Source organism: Phodopus roborovskii, unplaced genomic scaffold, assembly GCF_943737965.1.
Source record: "Phodopus roborovskii unplaced genomic scaffold, PHOROB, whole genome shotgun sequence".
In the NCBI taxonomy this organism is placed as follows: Eukaryota; Metazoa; Chordata; class Mammalia; order Rodentia; family Cricetidae; genus Phodopus; species Phodopus roborovskii.
This window is the reverse complement of record NW_026125391.1, coordinates 11,507,767-11,521,548: the sequence shown is the minus strand read 5'-3', so window position 1 is coordinate 11,521,548 and position 13,782 is coordinate 11,507,767. Positions and strand designations below refer to the sequence as shown.

At 40.9% G+C, this 13,782-nt stretch overlaps 1 protein-coding gene across 1 annotated transcript in view; it reads left to right on the top strand.

Moving 5' to 3' along the window:
- Ankmy2 (ankyrin repeat and MYND domain containing 2) overlaps positions 1 to 9,852 on the top strand; it is a 46,565-nt gene extending 36,713 nt beyond the window's left edge. The window contains exons 6-10 of the mRNA XM_051175089.1: positions 1,154 to 1,368; positions 2,083 to 2,218; positions 6,192 to 6,320; positions 7,449 to 7,578; positions 8,809 to 9,852. Coding sequence (XP_051031046.1) covers positions 1,154 to 1,368; positions 2,083 to 2,218; positions 6,192 to 6,320; positions 7,449 to 7,578; positions 8,809 to 8,990 — 792 coding nt within the window. The 3' untranslated portion in view covers positions 8,991 to 9,852. The remainder of the gene's footprint in view (positions 1 to 1,153; positions 1,369 to 2,082; positions 2,219 to 6,191; positions 6,321 to 7,448; positions 7,579 to 8,808) is intronic.
- Positions 9,853 to 13,782: the final 3,930 nt, after the last annotated feature.

Genomic DNA, 13,782 nt, shown 5'->3' with positions numbered 1-13,782 from the left:
TTAGTACATAAATAGGAAATGTAGGACTCTCGGTGTGTAAGAGTATATAACTTTCTAAACTTTCCCTTTCAAAGCTATTTCTGGTTTCCATTTTAACATAATTACATTATCGTAGAGGATTGGATTCATCTTAAGGAAAATTTCCACAAAGAAATGTAGTTAATTGGAAAGTAAAAACACGTATTATTTTTAGACTTCTTTCTGCAAGGTCTGATTTTCTTGTAAGTAATGGAGGACTGGGGATGTAACTTAATAATAGAACATGTGCTTAGCATTCAGGAAACCTGGGTTCAATTCCCAGCATGTCATAAACTGGGCATATCTGTAAGCCCAGCACTTGGGCTGTGGAGGCAGGAGGGTCAGTAATTCAGGGTCATCCTTACTTAGCACATTCAAGGCAGTTCCAGTATACATGAAACCTGTCTCAAAATCCAAAGGGAATAAGGGGGTGGGGAGAAGTAGGGGGGAAGAAAGGAAGGAGAAAGGAGGAGGAGGAGAGTTGTGGTTTTCATATGGGAAATTTTTATTATTAAAATTTTCATTTATTTTACATACTAACCACAATTTCTCCTCCTTTCTTTCTTCCCTTCCTCCCTTCCCAACTCCCTCTCCCTCCCCCATCTACTCCTCTGTTCAGAAAGGGGCAGGTCTCCCATGAGAGTTAAGAAAGCAAGGCATATCAAGTTGAGGCAGGACCAAGCTCCTCCCCCTGCATCAAGGCTAAGGCATGGTATCCCAGAGTGGGGAATAAGTTCCAAAGAGCCAGCTCAAGATTGCCAAGTTTAGTGATGGTAATTAAGTCATTGCTTGCTCATGATACTGTCTTGTGTGTAATGAGCGGCCATGCAGGTACACCGTTATCATTTATAAAGTTCTTTCCAGACACGGTACTGCACTGTGCTCTGGCAGGCATTCTAGTGCCTCAGTATGGTTAGATGTCAGACAACATTCTAATTTTAGTGTCAGGAGATTTCTTAGTACTCTATTCGCTTTATGATGTAGAGTAGTAGCAATTTGCTTTCTGATTTGAGTTGTGTGGTAACTGTGATTCTGAGAAGACCCAGGGAAGTGTCGGCCTCTGCTGCACTGATCACCTCTCTGTACATGGAAACGTCTTTCGTGGGATTTCAGTGTCGAGTGGCATCTCTTCTAGATCGTGATGCTCGTGAATGAGAACCCTCTGCTGGCAGAAGCAGCAGCTCTCGGTAAATGCTACAAGGTGATGGATTTGATCTGTGAGAAGTGCATGAAACAAAGAGACATGAATGAAGTGCTGGCTATGAAGATGCACTATATCAGTTGCATCTTTCAGAAATGCATTAACTTCCTCAAAGAAGGAGAGAATAAACTGGATGCCCTGATCAAAAGGTACTGCTTCTACCATGCCGTATAAAACATGCTCAACGTGCCTTCTTATATGAAGTCTGGTGACACTTGTGAAACCTGACATTTTAGCAGCAGCAGACACTATTGGAGTGACACTTAGTCTCCCAGGAACAAGGGACTCAGACAGAGTTTTGTCAGACAGAGAATTATGGTGATTTTGTTGCTGCTACCACCGATTTACTCTTGAGAAATCTTTTACGGACATTAAGTAGCATTCATAAGACCACATGGTTAGAAAATGGGCCAAGTGATGAGATCAAGTGTATTGTTGCATAGGCTCCTGCACTGCACTTCCTGTGTCTGTCACCACACTTGGCAGGGCTCAGCGTGACTTTTGCCCTCTGACCATAGGGATCTAACTTAAGTACAGCTTTACTGAGAAAAGGGAACTGAGTCATGAGGGTGTGGCTCACTGAGAGTTTTCATTGTTCCTACAGACAGCTGACTAGCTCTTAGAAGCTGCCCGGCCTGAGAACAGTGCTCTGCCCTTTGAGGCATGTGTCGCCTTTGCTTGCGATAGTCAGATCTTGGAAACATGGTCAGGCCTGCCTACTATTCAGTTTGAATAGCAGTCTGGGTTGAGATTTGAGGAGACACTGACAATTTGATCTGGAAACTATTGAAAGTGTTGGGGGTCTTCCTAGGAGGGAGTTGCTTTAATGACTCCACTTGAACTGTTTGTAAAATGTCTTTCAGCTTGTTGAAAGGCAGAGCATCTGATGGCTTCCCAGTGTACCAGGAGAAGGTCATCAGAGAAAGCATCAGGAAGTTTCCGTACTGTGAAGCCACACTCCTCCAGCAGCTGGTGCGAAGCATTGCTCCAGTTGAAATCGTAAGGCTTTTCTTCCCTGTGTTAACTGTCCAGTAAGACCCAGACACGACCTGTCGTGTTCCTAACGACACGTTCTCTTTACTATTCCAGAAAATTTTAGGAGAAAAACTGGAAATAAGTTGGCAATGTTTCTTTACATGGGAAAATAGGTAGTTATAGAGGAGACAGATTTTAAACCTCTGTGAATACTGTACTGGTTGGATACCCATCTGCCGAGGGATGGAGACCCACACATATGCACCACTGGCTGTAAGTTGCCAGTGGAAATTTCTAGACTAGATAGATGGTCATCTAGGGAACCAGAGGTCAGGCTACAGACCACCACAGCTGGATGAACTAACACAAGGCCAGCTGTGGTTCCACAGAACAATCTCAAGGTGCAACTGTAGTGCCTCTAGTTAGGAATGTTCCATACTATTAAAAAAAAAAAAAAAAAATCAACATCAACAAAAACTGTGTATCCTAGCTGCAGGAAGTAAATTTCACTGTTGTCTTAAATTACTTACAGTCTTTTTTGTCACACATAAGTACTGTTTCACAAGACACTTCATGTTTTCTTTGTTTTGAATAGTTTTCTGTTCACCTTAGCCATGCTGAGTCATACTTTTCCAGGCATATCAACCAAATCCTGTATTAGCCTTTAGCCTGATGTAGTCCCTACAACATGGCTTCCTCTGTCCCTACCACAAGCTGTGTTGTTATCCTCAGTGTGGGAAATCAAGATTAAAGTGGTTCCAGGTATTCCAGGCAAAACGATGAAACTTGGGCAGTGGTTTGTTCACACCCTCCTGCTCCTTTCATACAGAAACGCTCTTCTTTTTTAATGCAGTTGGCTGTTTGCCATTTGGGCTTTTAGAAGATTAGGCAGCAAACTGTGAAGAATTATTGTGGATGACCATAGCAAGCTCCAGTCAACAGATAAACCAGTAAGGGTTTACATCTTACATTCAAATAACCAAAGCTGGCAGACCAGGGCTGGCACGATGGCTCACGAAAGAACTAGGGGACCCTCCTACTCGCCAATCTTTCTGCCCCATATTCCTCGTCCATATAGGCCCACGTATGCACGTTTGTGTGCACAGATTTGCAAGGCATTAGGCACTTCCTGCGGGACACATTCCTATCTCAGGCAGGCAGAAAGAACCAAGCAAGAGTCCACCCCTGAGGGGAAGATGCTCTCCACACAATCTCCACTTGAATCTGGGTCTCATGGCCACTCTGGGTTGCACATGTGTCTGGTGAAATAAAAGTTGTAACGCATTTATATACTGCTGCTGCAAACTAAACTACTCTCTGTTGTTGAGAAGTTTAGACAGTTATGTCAGAGATGTGACCAGCAGTGGCCGTTATGCAGAGTCCCCAGCACTGGTGAGTGGTGCCTGGCATTGCACCTCCATGAGAGAAATCATAACAGCAAATCCAGCAATTCGGGTGTTCAAGTAAAACCTCATCAATGCCTCAGAGATATAAGCTGATGACCCGAGTTCAGTCCTTAAGTCCAGTGGTGAAAAGAAAGTACCAGCTCTCCAAAGTTGTCCCCAATCTCCATGTGTATGCCATGACATACATGCATGTGCCAGCACACACACACACACACACACTCACACACACACAAATGCACACACTAAAATTATTTCTTTTCAAAGTATCAGCTTTTTGTTTATGGGGCCAGCAAGAAGGCTCAGAAGGCAAAGAGTCCTGCCTCCAGGCCTGAAAATTTGATTTTGATTACAGACACCCACAGGGATAGATAAGGCAAAGTTTGTGTTATTAGTTCTGGGAAGCTGGCTCATGTCTGTCATGCATGGAGGTGGTGACAAGCCAGTTATGTATGGTCTATGAGATGACTGGCTCCCACTGTTTGTCCTCTGACCTTCACATGTGCAACCTTGGTACATACCCTCACTTACAAATAAAGAATTTTCTTTCTTTCTTTTTTCTTTTCTTTTCTTTTCTTTTTTTTTTTTTTTTTTTTTTTTTTTTTTTTGAGTCAGGGCATGTCAAGTGTTGGCCCCTCAAAAGAGTTATTACAACTTATACAGCACGGTGCTTAACATTTTCTCTGTCAATTTACTTTGTCAGGAAAGGTTAATAATAAAGTTGAGATGGTGTTTACTATCATTTAGAAATATCTCTCTTTCAAAGACTTTTGTCCTTTAAGAGTTATGTATTCTAAGCTGGGCCTAATAGGCAGGCCTGTCATTTTAGCTACTAGCTTTTAGGTCTTACAGGACAGAGTGCCTATGTGAAGCTCATATCTGGATGGTCAAGCAGACACCTCATTATTTAGTTGAGGAACAAGTATGGTGAGTTATGATTGAGGGTGTCTATCCATGCAGTGCATGACTAAGGGTCTGCACATGCGCATTGAAGAGTAATTGCTGGTGTCAGCCTTAGCATGCCCAGAGGTAGATTATAGTATTGTTGTTAGAGTTAACTCCTTCTGGTCCTACTAGCAGTAGTTCACAAGTACACTATACCCTGGTGGTAGTTAACATGCACACTGTACGAAGTTCACACGCACACTGTACCCTAGTGGTCGTTCACATGTACAGCTGTTCGCTAGCCATAGTTCACATGCACAGCCATACTTTTAGCATAATATACTGCATTTGATTCTCTGTTGGAGTGGCTTCCACAAAGCTCTCATCTTCGTGATGAACATGTCTCACGCACTTTTGTAAAGAGATTCTTGAACATGAAAATGTCATGGTTGTGATGTCCATTGAATGTACCATGCCCTATCCATTGATGGGCCAGAACTCCTTCTGCATATCTTATCTGTGTGTGCCACCACCACTGGCAGGACTCTGATTATGCAGCGAAAATATATAGATTTATAAAGACTCAGTATAATATTAAGTCCACAGTTTGACAGTTTTGGTATATAGACGTGTTACTGGAGGTATTTATAATGCAGGCTCCTGGACCACAGCTTCAGAAATTCTGATTGAGAGAGTGTGGACTAAGTGGACAGGCCTCCATTTTTAACAAGCATGACACAGGCTGTGTGTCTTTATTCCAAAAATCAACTTAGGCTCATTTTGCTTAATTTTTCCTTACTACTTCATGTATTTCAAAAGAAAACCCTTAGCCCTTCCACATGGAAAGTTTCTTGTATTCAGGAACATGATAGTGTGAAAAGCAGCTTTTTAAAAATTCTTCTTGACTCTGCTGTCTATTTTCTTAGGCTTTCTTTAGTATGCAGGAAAGTAAGGAATGTTGTTCTCAGGTAACACTAAAGATCCACTGTGACAGGTGGTAAGATAATAGACAAACACAACTCTCACAAGGAAGAGGTAAAGACTCAGACAAGAATTAGGGAAAGTGGCAAAGCTTTGCTTGGGAATAAATGTGCAAGATTTAAAAATCCAGAACATTGAACAGATAGCAGAAGATCAGTTGAACATCTTGTTATTTTTGCTTATCTTAGAAAGGTCTCAGTACCTTTGCTTCAGGCAGATAAATATCATTTTCTCCATAAAATCTCATATAAATTTTTTACAACCTGTAAAATGACACAGTTACATGTGTTTTTTTTAAAGGACAGAACATTTAAAAGTATATTACAATGCTTTAGGAGTTGAGATAGACATTAGGGAGGACTCTGTGTTCATTCCATAGGGTATCAATATTGGCTTAATGTCAGTATGCAGAAAAAAAAAATCTGCAATTCATTGTCCTGTTTCCAAAGTTATTGTGAAGCTTCTGAATCATACTGACAGTGCTTTTATTCTAGAACGGGGAGGCACACTTTTTCTCTCACTTATGGAGATCATGCCTTACTTGTTATATAATTTGTGTAGAAGAAGATGCACTCAAAAGGCTGATTCTTCATCATAGAGTCTGTGTTATCATGAACATTAGTGGTTTCTTCATTGGGACTATTTCTAGTTAACACTGTGTGTCAGCGTTATCTCTGTGGTCTTCCATGGGGATTTCAGTGGATATTTTCTCCTCTTCACACTCCTAGGGATCTGATCCCACCGCATTCTCTGTACTTACCCAAGCCATCACAGGACAAGTGGGGTTTGTGGATGTTGAGTTTTGTACCACCTGTGGAGAAAAAGGAGCAAGTAAAAGATGTTCGGTTTGCAAAATGGTAAGAGTGAAATTCTTCTAAATCCATTGATGTGTAGGTAAGATTGCTCCAGGCTGACGACTGAATTCTAACATCACCTAAATGTAGCAGTTGGAATTAGTTTTAGAATAAATTCTAGTAAGTGAACATAGTGTATTAATCTTAAACAGCAGCTCGGGAAGAAAGCTTCCTGTGTCCTTTAGTTTCTGTGTTCGCTACCACATAGTAAAGAAAACAGAGGGTGAAGGAGAGAAAAGTAGGCAGAAAGCACTGAGATCTGGACTGGTGTGGGCAGGAAAACCCAAACTGGGACACTTCACAAATGCTTGACATTTCATTCCCAATCTTCCGTCATCTCTTCCTTTTAAACTAGTACTTTTCTAACCGCCAACAAATGACAATCCCAAGAACTCCACTTTCCCATTTTCTAGAGTTCTATGTAAAGTACACATCTCATGTGTTCTTCCCATATCCTGTTCCAACACACATGTACATGTCTGAGGCACACACTGAATGCCACAGGAAACATTAATATGTTGATTTCAAGGTCAAAGTTCTTCAACTTATTTTGAGACCTCAGTATCTGCCACTATTATCTGTTTCTGCAGCTCTACCTGCTTAAATTACATCCTTGGCCTGTTTCCTTCTGTGGGAAATAGGTAGTAAGAACTACCTCACATAGGAAAGCCCTCTAAAAGCAATGCTTAAGTCCATAGTCACACTTCACGTCTGTGGCAGGCTGCCTTCAGCTGGGGTAATTTGGTGCCTGAACATGTTCCCAGGACTGTGCTAGAAGAACAAGTTGGCAACCAGGAATGCAAGAGGATTCTTTTGAGTTTTTCAGTTTTGTTTTCCCTTGAGATCACCCTTGAATTTCTGACCCTCCTACTTCTACCCCCAAATGCTGGGGTCACAGGTTCTCAATATGCCTGTTATCAAGTCTTGTGAGCCCTTGGACCAACACACATCTATATTAAATACAACCACACAAAGTAGTTTTGTTTTGTTTTTTTTTTTTTGTTTTTGTTTTTGTTTTTGTTTTTTTTTGAAGTATGGGAAAAACCATAGAATAGTTCTTGGTTTAATGTTTGCTGGGAAACCATGCAATTCTAATCCTTAACATGAAAACAAATTTGTAATTGATTTCAGGTAATATATTGTGACCAGACCTGCCAGAAGACACACTGGTTTGTACATAAGAAGATGTGTAAGAGTCTGAGAGATGTTTATGCGAAGCAACAGTCTGAAGCTGCCAAACATAAGAGTCAGGAGGAAAAGAGTATGTACAAATCTACTGAGTTTGTGCGGTCCCTGTGTGAGGGAAAGAAAGGCTCAGTGTTACTGGGTACAGTGGAACTGGATCACCTTTAGGGGTAACCAGCTTTGAGACACTGCATAGAATACACTTAGCTGAGATGTCACTGGCAACCAGTGGAGGATTTTCAGGTCATTGAATAGATGTGGGATGTCCCCAAGTGGCTGCTAGAATACTTTAAAGTTAGAAGCCTTTACACTTTTAATTACAGTACAATATTATGAATGAAATTATAGTTTATTTGTAAATTAAAGACCAAGTTGTAGATCTGATGTCCACACTCCACTCTGCAAGCATGAGAGCAATGAATTACACATTTTCCCTTGCTCTCAGGAGAGTTAAATAACTGCTTTTCCTCTGCAGCTGTGACTTGCCTCTACTGTGATTCTCATTTTCCAGGGACCTGTCCAGCCCTGGGAGGGAAAATATCTTGCTTTCTTGGAAGTGTGTTGTATCACTAGAAAACATTCGCTATGTACGATCAACTGGTCCTAGCCAATTTTGTCTCTAATTCATAAGGTGTGGCTCTTTTATCATTTTGTGTAATCAAATGGTTTGCACAAAGTTATTTTTAAAAAGAAGCATTTGCCACTAAGAGTCTAGTTAGTCTCCCTATTTTGCCTTCTTTGCTGTGGATCAAACTTTTTTTTTTTTTTTTTTTTTTTAATGTTTTCCAGACAGGGTTTCTCTGTGTAACAGCCCTAGCTATCCTAGAACTCACTCTGCAGACCAAGCTGGCCTTGAACTCGCATAGATACACCCACCTCTGCCTCCCGAGTGCTGAGATTAAAGGCATGTCCCACCATCAGGCAGATCAAATGTTCTTATCCTGTGTTGAGAACAGAAAATTGATAGGCTTTTATCAATAAAAATTAACTAAATACAGGCAGTTACTTTCTCAAAGACATCAAGTTAATTAAATGCAGATTTTTTTGTCAACCCCAAACAATTCTGATAGAGAATTGTGGACTTAGAGCCATGGGCTTGAATTCTGTGCAGGCGCAGCTGTTGTCACCACCATGAAGCTTAGAGCAACTACTCAACCCCTCTTCTTAGGGTGACTACTGATTGGTGCAATAGTGACGATTATAATAAAAGTGATACTCTGCCCCATGTAGAGACCATGATTAATAGAGTACCATTGCCAGACTATCTGGCATAGAACAGCAACAGATACACTTTTCTTTTTATTAGATGGAAAGCTCGATGTCAATTCTAACCATGTTAATGAAGATCAATCAGAGGCTAAAGTGGGTGTCTCCCAAGAAAATCCCACTCCTGAAGACTCTGTGGAAGGAGAGACAGAACCTGGAGATGAAGCTGGGCTGGCCAGCACACAGGATGCTCCTACAGGGCCACAGCTGTCTGAGGAGTAAAAGCTGTTGACAGTGGCCAGCATGGTCAGTCTTCATCCCAGCAGAGAGCTGCAGAACTCATGTGAATGTATCTTCATTTGCTGTGACACTGCATGGCACCGTGGCAGGATTGCACATCCCTAGAGTAGAGGCTTTCAAGCAAAGCTACCTCCCGCACCTTGATTTCCTATTCATTTCTGTTCTGTAGTTGAACAGGCATTTCTGTGGAAAATATTTTGTTCAAAATATATACACAAGAAAACCATGTCTGTTCCCTTTATGGCTCCCCAGTGACTGTACACAAAGGAAAATAAACTCCCTTAAAGAAGAAATCTGGGTTCTAGGGAACAAAGAGCAGTGAAGATATGAAAGAGAAATGATGTTTAGGGAACGAAATCACGGGCACAGAAACGGGCTGACAGAAAGGGCAAGACTTACCTGCAAACAAAGTACATCTGAGTAGTTTTTATTGTCTTGCAGTTGGATGTACAAGCTGTAACGAGGAACACTCAGTGTTCAAAGAGCATTGCCATAGTTCAGCCTGCTGTAGTTCAGACAGAAATTGTCAAGAGCACTTTGAACCTGTCTTTCTTGCAGCGACATTCACTCTAGTGTGTGAGCATTTGGGTAGTCACTGTACATGCACTCCTATAAAACCATGTCCTGCACCATACTCTCTCCAGAAGGCTGACTTTCATCTTCCTACCAAATTCTCAGAAGCCTCCTCCTGTCCAGAAACTGTGAAGTATAGCCGCCATTTAAAGAATGTCCCGATCTGTATTTTAGTATATGTGACGTGTGTAAGCAAGCTGGAGTGTCATGTCTGACTAATGTGCTGTCTTTCAGTTTCCTGTTGGCTTTAAAATAAATCTACCTACATACACAGTTCATCTTGTTTCATAATTTGTGTCAACGGGCCAAATATGAAGGTGAGCAAATACGGGGGAATGAAGTTAAGGTTATACAGTGTGTAAAATAACGGATTCCTCCCTCACTCAGCGGGTCAGGTTCCTGCATCCTGTTGATTCTCATCTTCCTTCCTGCCATTTTCCTTCCAGCCCCAGCACACTTGTCCTTTTCATACACTATGACCATTGTTCAGTGATGACTTAATACGAGTAAATTTGGTGTTAAAAAGTTAAGTATCCTGTTTAAATTTGTCGGTTCCACAAAGCTTCCCTTGCAACATGAAGTCGTCCATCAACATGCCTTGTCTGCACAGTGATAAACACTCTAGTTTGTGAATGTGCCATTCCAGGGGACCCCTCTGTATGTTACAGCACTCCCTGCATTTTAAAGATTTTGAATGCTGAATGCAGCATGCCGTCCTCATCCCTTCCTCACTGAGCTTAAGTATCCACCCCAGAAGTCCCAAGAAAAGCCTGCAGTCTTGTAGCCCACCCTCTGTTGCAAACTGAAGATAGCAACATCAGCTCAGATCTGAATTTGTAGCCACACTACTCATCTGCCCACCAACCCCCCCACCCCATACACAAGCAGTAGCATGAGCACTTCCTTATGTTATTCCCCATACAGGCATATATCTAGAGATGTTGATTCTCAGGTAACCTTAATACATCAGGTAGTTCTGGTCCATTTGGGCTCATAAGTGACCCCACACCAAGTGTCTCAAACCAGAGTTACTTATTTCTAAGGGTTCCGGAATCCACAAGTCCAAAGTCAGGGTACTGGTTTGATTGGACTCTTCTTGCTCTACTATTTTGTGGAGGAGGAGGTCAAAATAGCTCTGGAAGGACTAACCCCATTCATGAGGGCTTCATCTTCATGGCCTGATTTCCTCAAAACACCTCCAAATGCCATCGCCTTGGATTTCGTTTTAGCATATGAATTTGGGAAGGTGGGATATGTGCCAAATCTAGTCTCTATGAGGCACCACTGAACTTGGGCTGTGAGTAAATAATAGCTACACATGGAGTAAGATAGCCACACACCCCCACTTCAGTATCATTTTATCAGCCCTTGAGGCTCTGTGAGGTCCTATTATTAGTTCACCCTAGAGGAGACTAAAGTCTAGGGAAGCAAATATGCTTAGGCTAGACCTGTCTCATCACATGGCCCAACCTTTAGCTACAACTGTCTTTTATATCAGGGATTTTTTAAATTTCTGTTTCAGGGATGTCTGGTTCCTATTCGCATGACCTCTCAATGGGTCCTGAGATAACAGTTTTTACTACAGTCGGCCTCAGTCTTCATATTCTTACTCCTTCCTCACTTCAGTTGTACTCCAGAAGCTTGGCCCATTGGTTAGTTGTGGGTTTCTTCATCTGCTTCCATCTGTTTCTGGAAGAGGGTTCAAGCTTTCCTGGGGTTATGGATTGTAGGTTGGGTATCTTTTCCTTTATGTCTGGTTTCCACTTATGAGTACATACTATATTTGTCTTTCTGGTTTTGGGTTACCTCATTTAGGATGGCTTTTTTTCTAGTTCTGCCCATTTGCCTGTGAATTTTAGTATGTCATTGTTTCTTACCACTGAGTAGTTACTCCATTTTGTAAATATACCACATTTTCTTTATCTGTTCTTCAGTTGAGGGGCATGTAGGCTGTTTCCAAGATCTGGCTATTACAAATAGTGTTGCTATGAACATAGTTGAACAGATGTCCTTGTGGTGTGAATGTGCCTCCTTTGCGCATATGGCCAACAGTATTGCAGGATCTTGAGGTAGGTTGAGCCCTAATTTTCTGAGACATGGCCATACTGATTTTCACAGTGGCTGTACAAGTTTGCACTCCCACAAGCAATGGAAGAGTGTTTCCCTTTCTCCACATCTTCTCCAGCATAAGCTGTCATTGGTGTTTTTTATTTTAACCATTCTTATAGATGGAATCTCAATGGTTTTGATTTTCATTTCCCTGATGACTAAGGATATTGAACATTTCCTTAAGTGTCTTTCTGCCATTTGAGATTGTTCTGTTGAGAATTCTCTATTTATATCTGTACCACATATTTTAATTGGATTACTTGGTAGTTTGATTTCTAGTTTCTTAAATTCTTAGTATATTTTGGAGATTAGCCCTCTGTCAGTGTTCCATTTTCTGGTATCTTCTCTATTTAAAGATTCAAAGTTCTTGTTATAAAGGTCTGCCACTTGTTTGGTTAGAGTTACCCCAAGATATTTTATATTTGTGGCTATTGTGAAGGGTGATGTTTCTCTGATTTCTTTCTCACTCTGTCATCTGTATATAGGATGGCTACAGTTTTTTTTTTTTTAAGATATTCTTGTATTCTGCTATATTACTGAAGGTATTTATCAGTTGTAGGAGTTTTCTGGTAGAATTTTTGGGGTCACTTATGTATACTATCATATCATCAGCAAATAGTGACAGTTTGACTTCTTTACCAGTTTGTGTCCCTTTGATCTTTTGTTATCTTATTGCTATAGCTAGAACTTTGAGTACTATGTTGAATAAATATGGAGAGTGGACAGCCTTGTCTTGTTCCTGATTTCAGTGGGATTGCTTTGAGTTTCTCTCCATTTAGTTTGATGTTGGCTGTTGGTTACTGTATATGCCTTTATTATATTTAGGTTTGTTCCTTGTATCCCTATTCTTTCCAACACCTTTATCATGAAGATGTGTTGAATTTTGTTGAAGGCTTTTTCAGTGTCTAGTGAGATGATCATGTGGTGTTTTTCTTTCAGTTTTTATGGTGGATTACATTGACAGATTTTTGTATGTTGAACCATCCCTGCATCTCTGGGATAAATCATACTTGGTTATGGTGGATGATTTTTCTGATGTGTTCTTGAATTCGGGTGGCCAGTATTTAATTGAGTATTCTTGCATCTATATTCATGAGGGAAATTGACCTATAATTCTCTTAGTTGTGTCTTTGTGTGGTTTGGGTATCAGTGTAATTGCAGCTTCATAAAAAGAGTTTTGCAATATTCCTTCTGTTTCTATTGTGTGAAATAATTCGAGAATTATTGGTAATAGCTCTTCTTTGAATTTCTGGTAGAATTCTGCTCTGAATACATCTGGGTCTGGTGTGTGTGTGTGTGTATGTTGGGATACTATTGATAACTATTTCTATTTCCTTAGGTGTTATTAGTATATTTAAGTTGTTTATCTGTTCTTGATTTCAGTATATGGACTTATCTAGAAAATTGTCCATGTCCTTAAAGTTTTCCAATTTTGTGAAGTACAGGTTTTTTAAGTATGACCTCGAGATTCACTGGATTTCCTCAGTGTGGCAACACATCTTTACACAGTCAAACAAATATTCTATTCCACAACAGAAACTTCCTTCTGCATTCAGTGTGGATAAATACAGAGACTCAGTCATACACTATGCAGTGAGTAAGAGACCATGGAATACTAAGTCCTAAACAGGATGCCTCCATCAAATCCTGAAGACGGAGTTTCTGTTCCACCTAATCTCACCACCCTTCAGTCCCAAGTAAACACATTGAGGCTTATATGAATTGCAAACTGTTTGTCCAATGGCTCAGGCTTCTTATTGGCTAGCTCTTTCTTGATTATCAACCCATTTCTGTTAATCTGTTGTTCCCCATGAGCTCTTGCTTTACCTGTGATGCCTGGAGCTCATGCTTCCTTGGCATGTTCCTCTCTGGTTGCTTCTCTCTGTGTTCCTTTTCCCAGAATTCCCCTGGTCTGGTAGCCTCACCTATACTTCCTGTCTGGCCACATCCTGCCTGTCCATTGGCTGAAATCACTTTATTCATCAACCAATAAGAGAAACATATTCATAACCTACAGAAGGACATCCCCCATCAAAATCCCTTCCGTCAGAACTCAGGGAACTCTGCAGAAGAGGGTACAGGAGACTGTAAG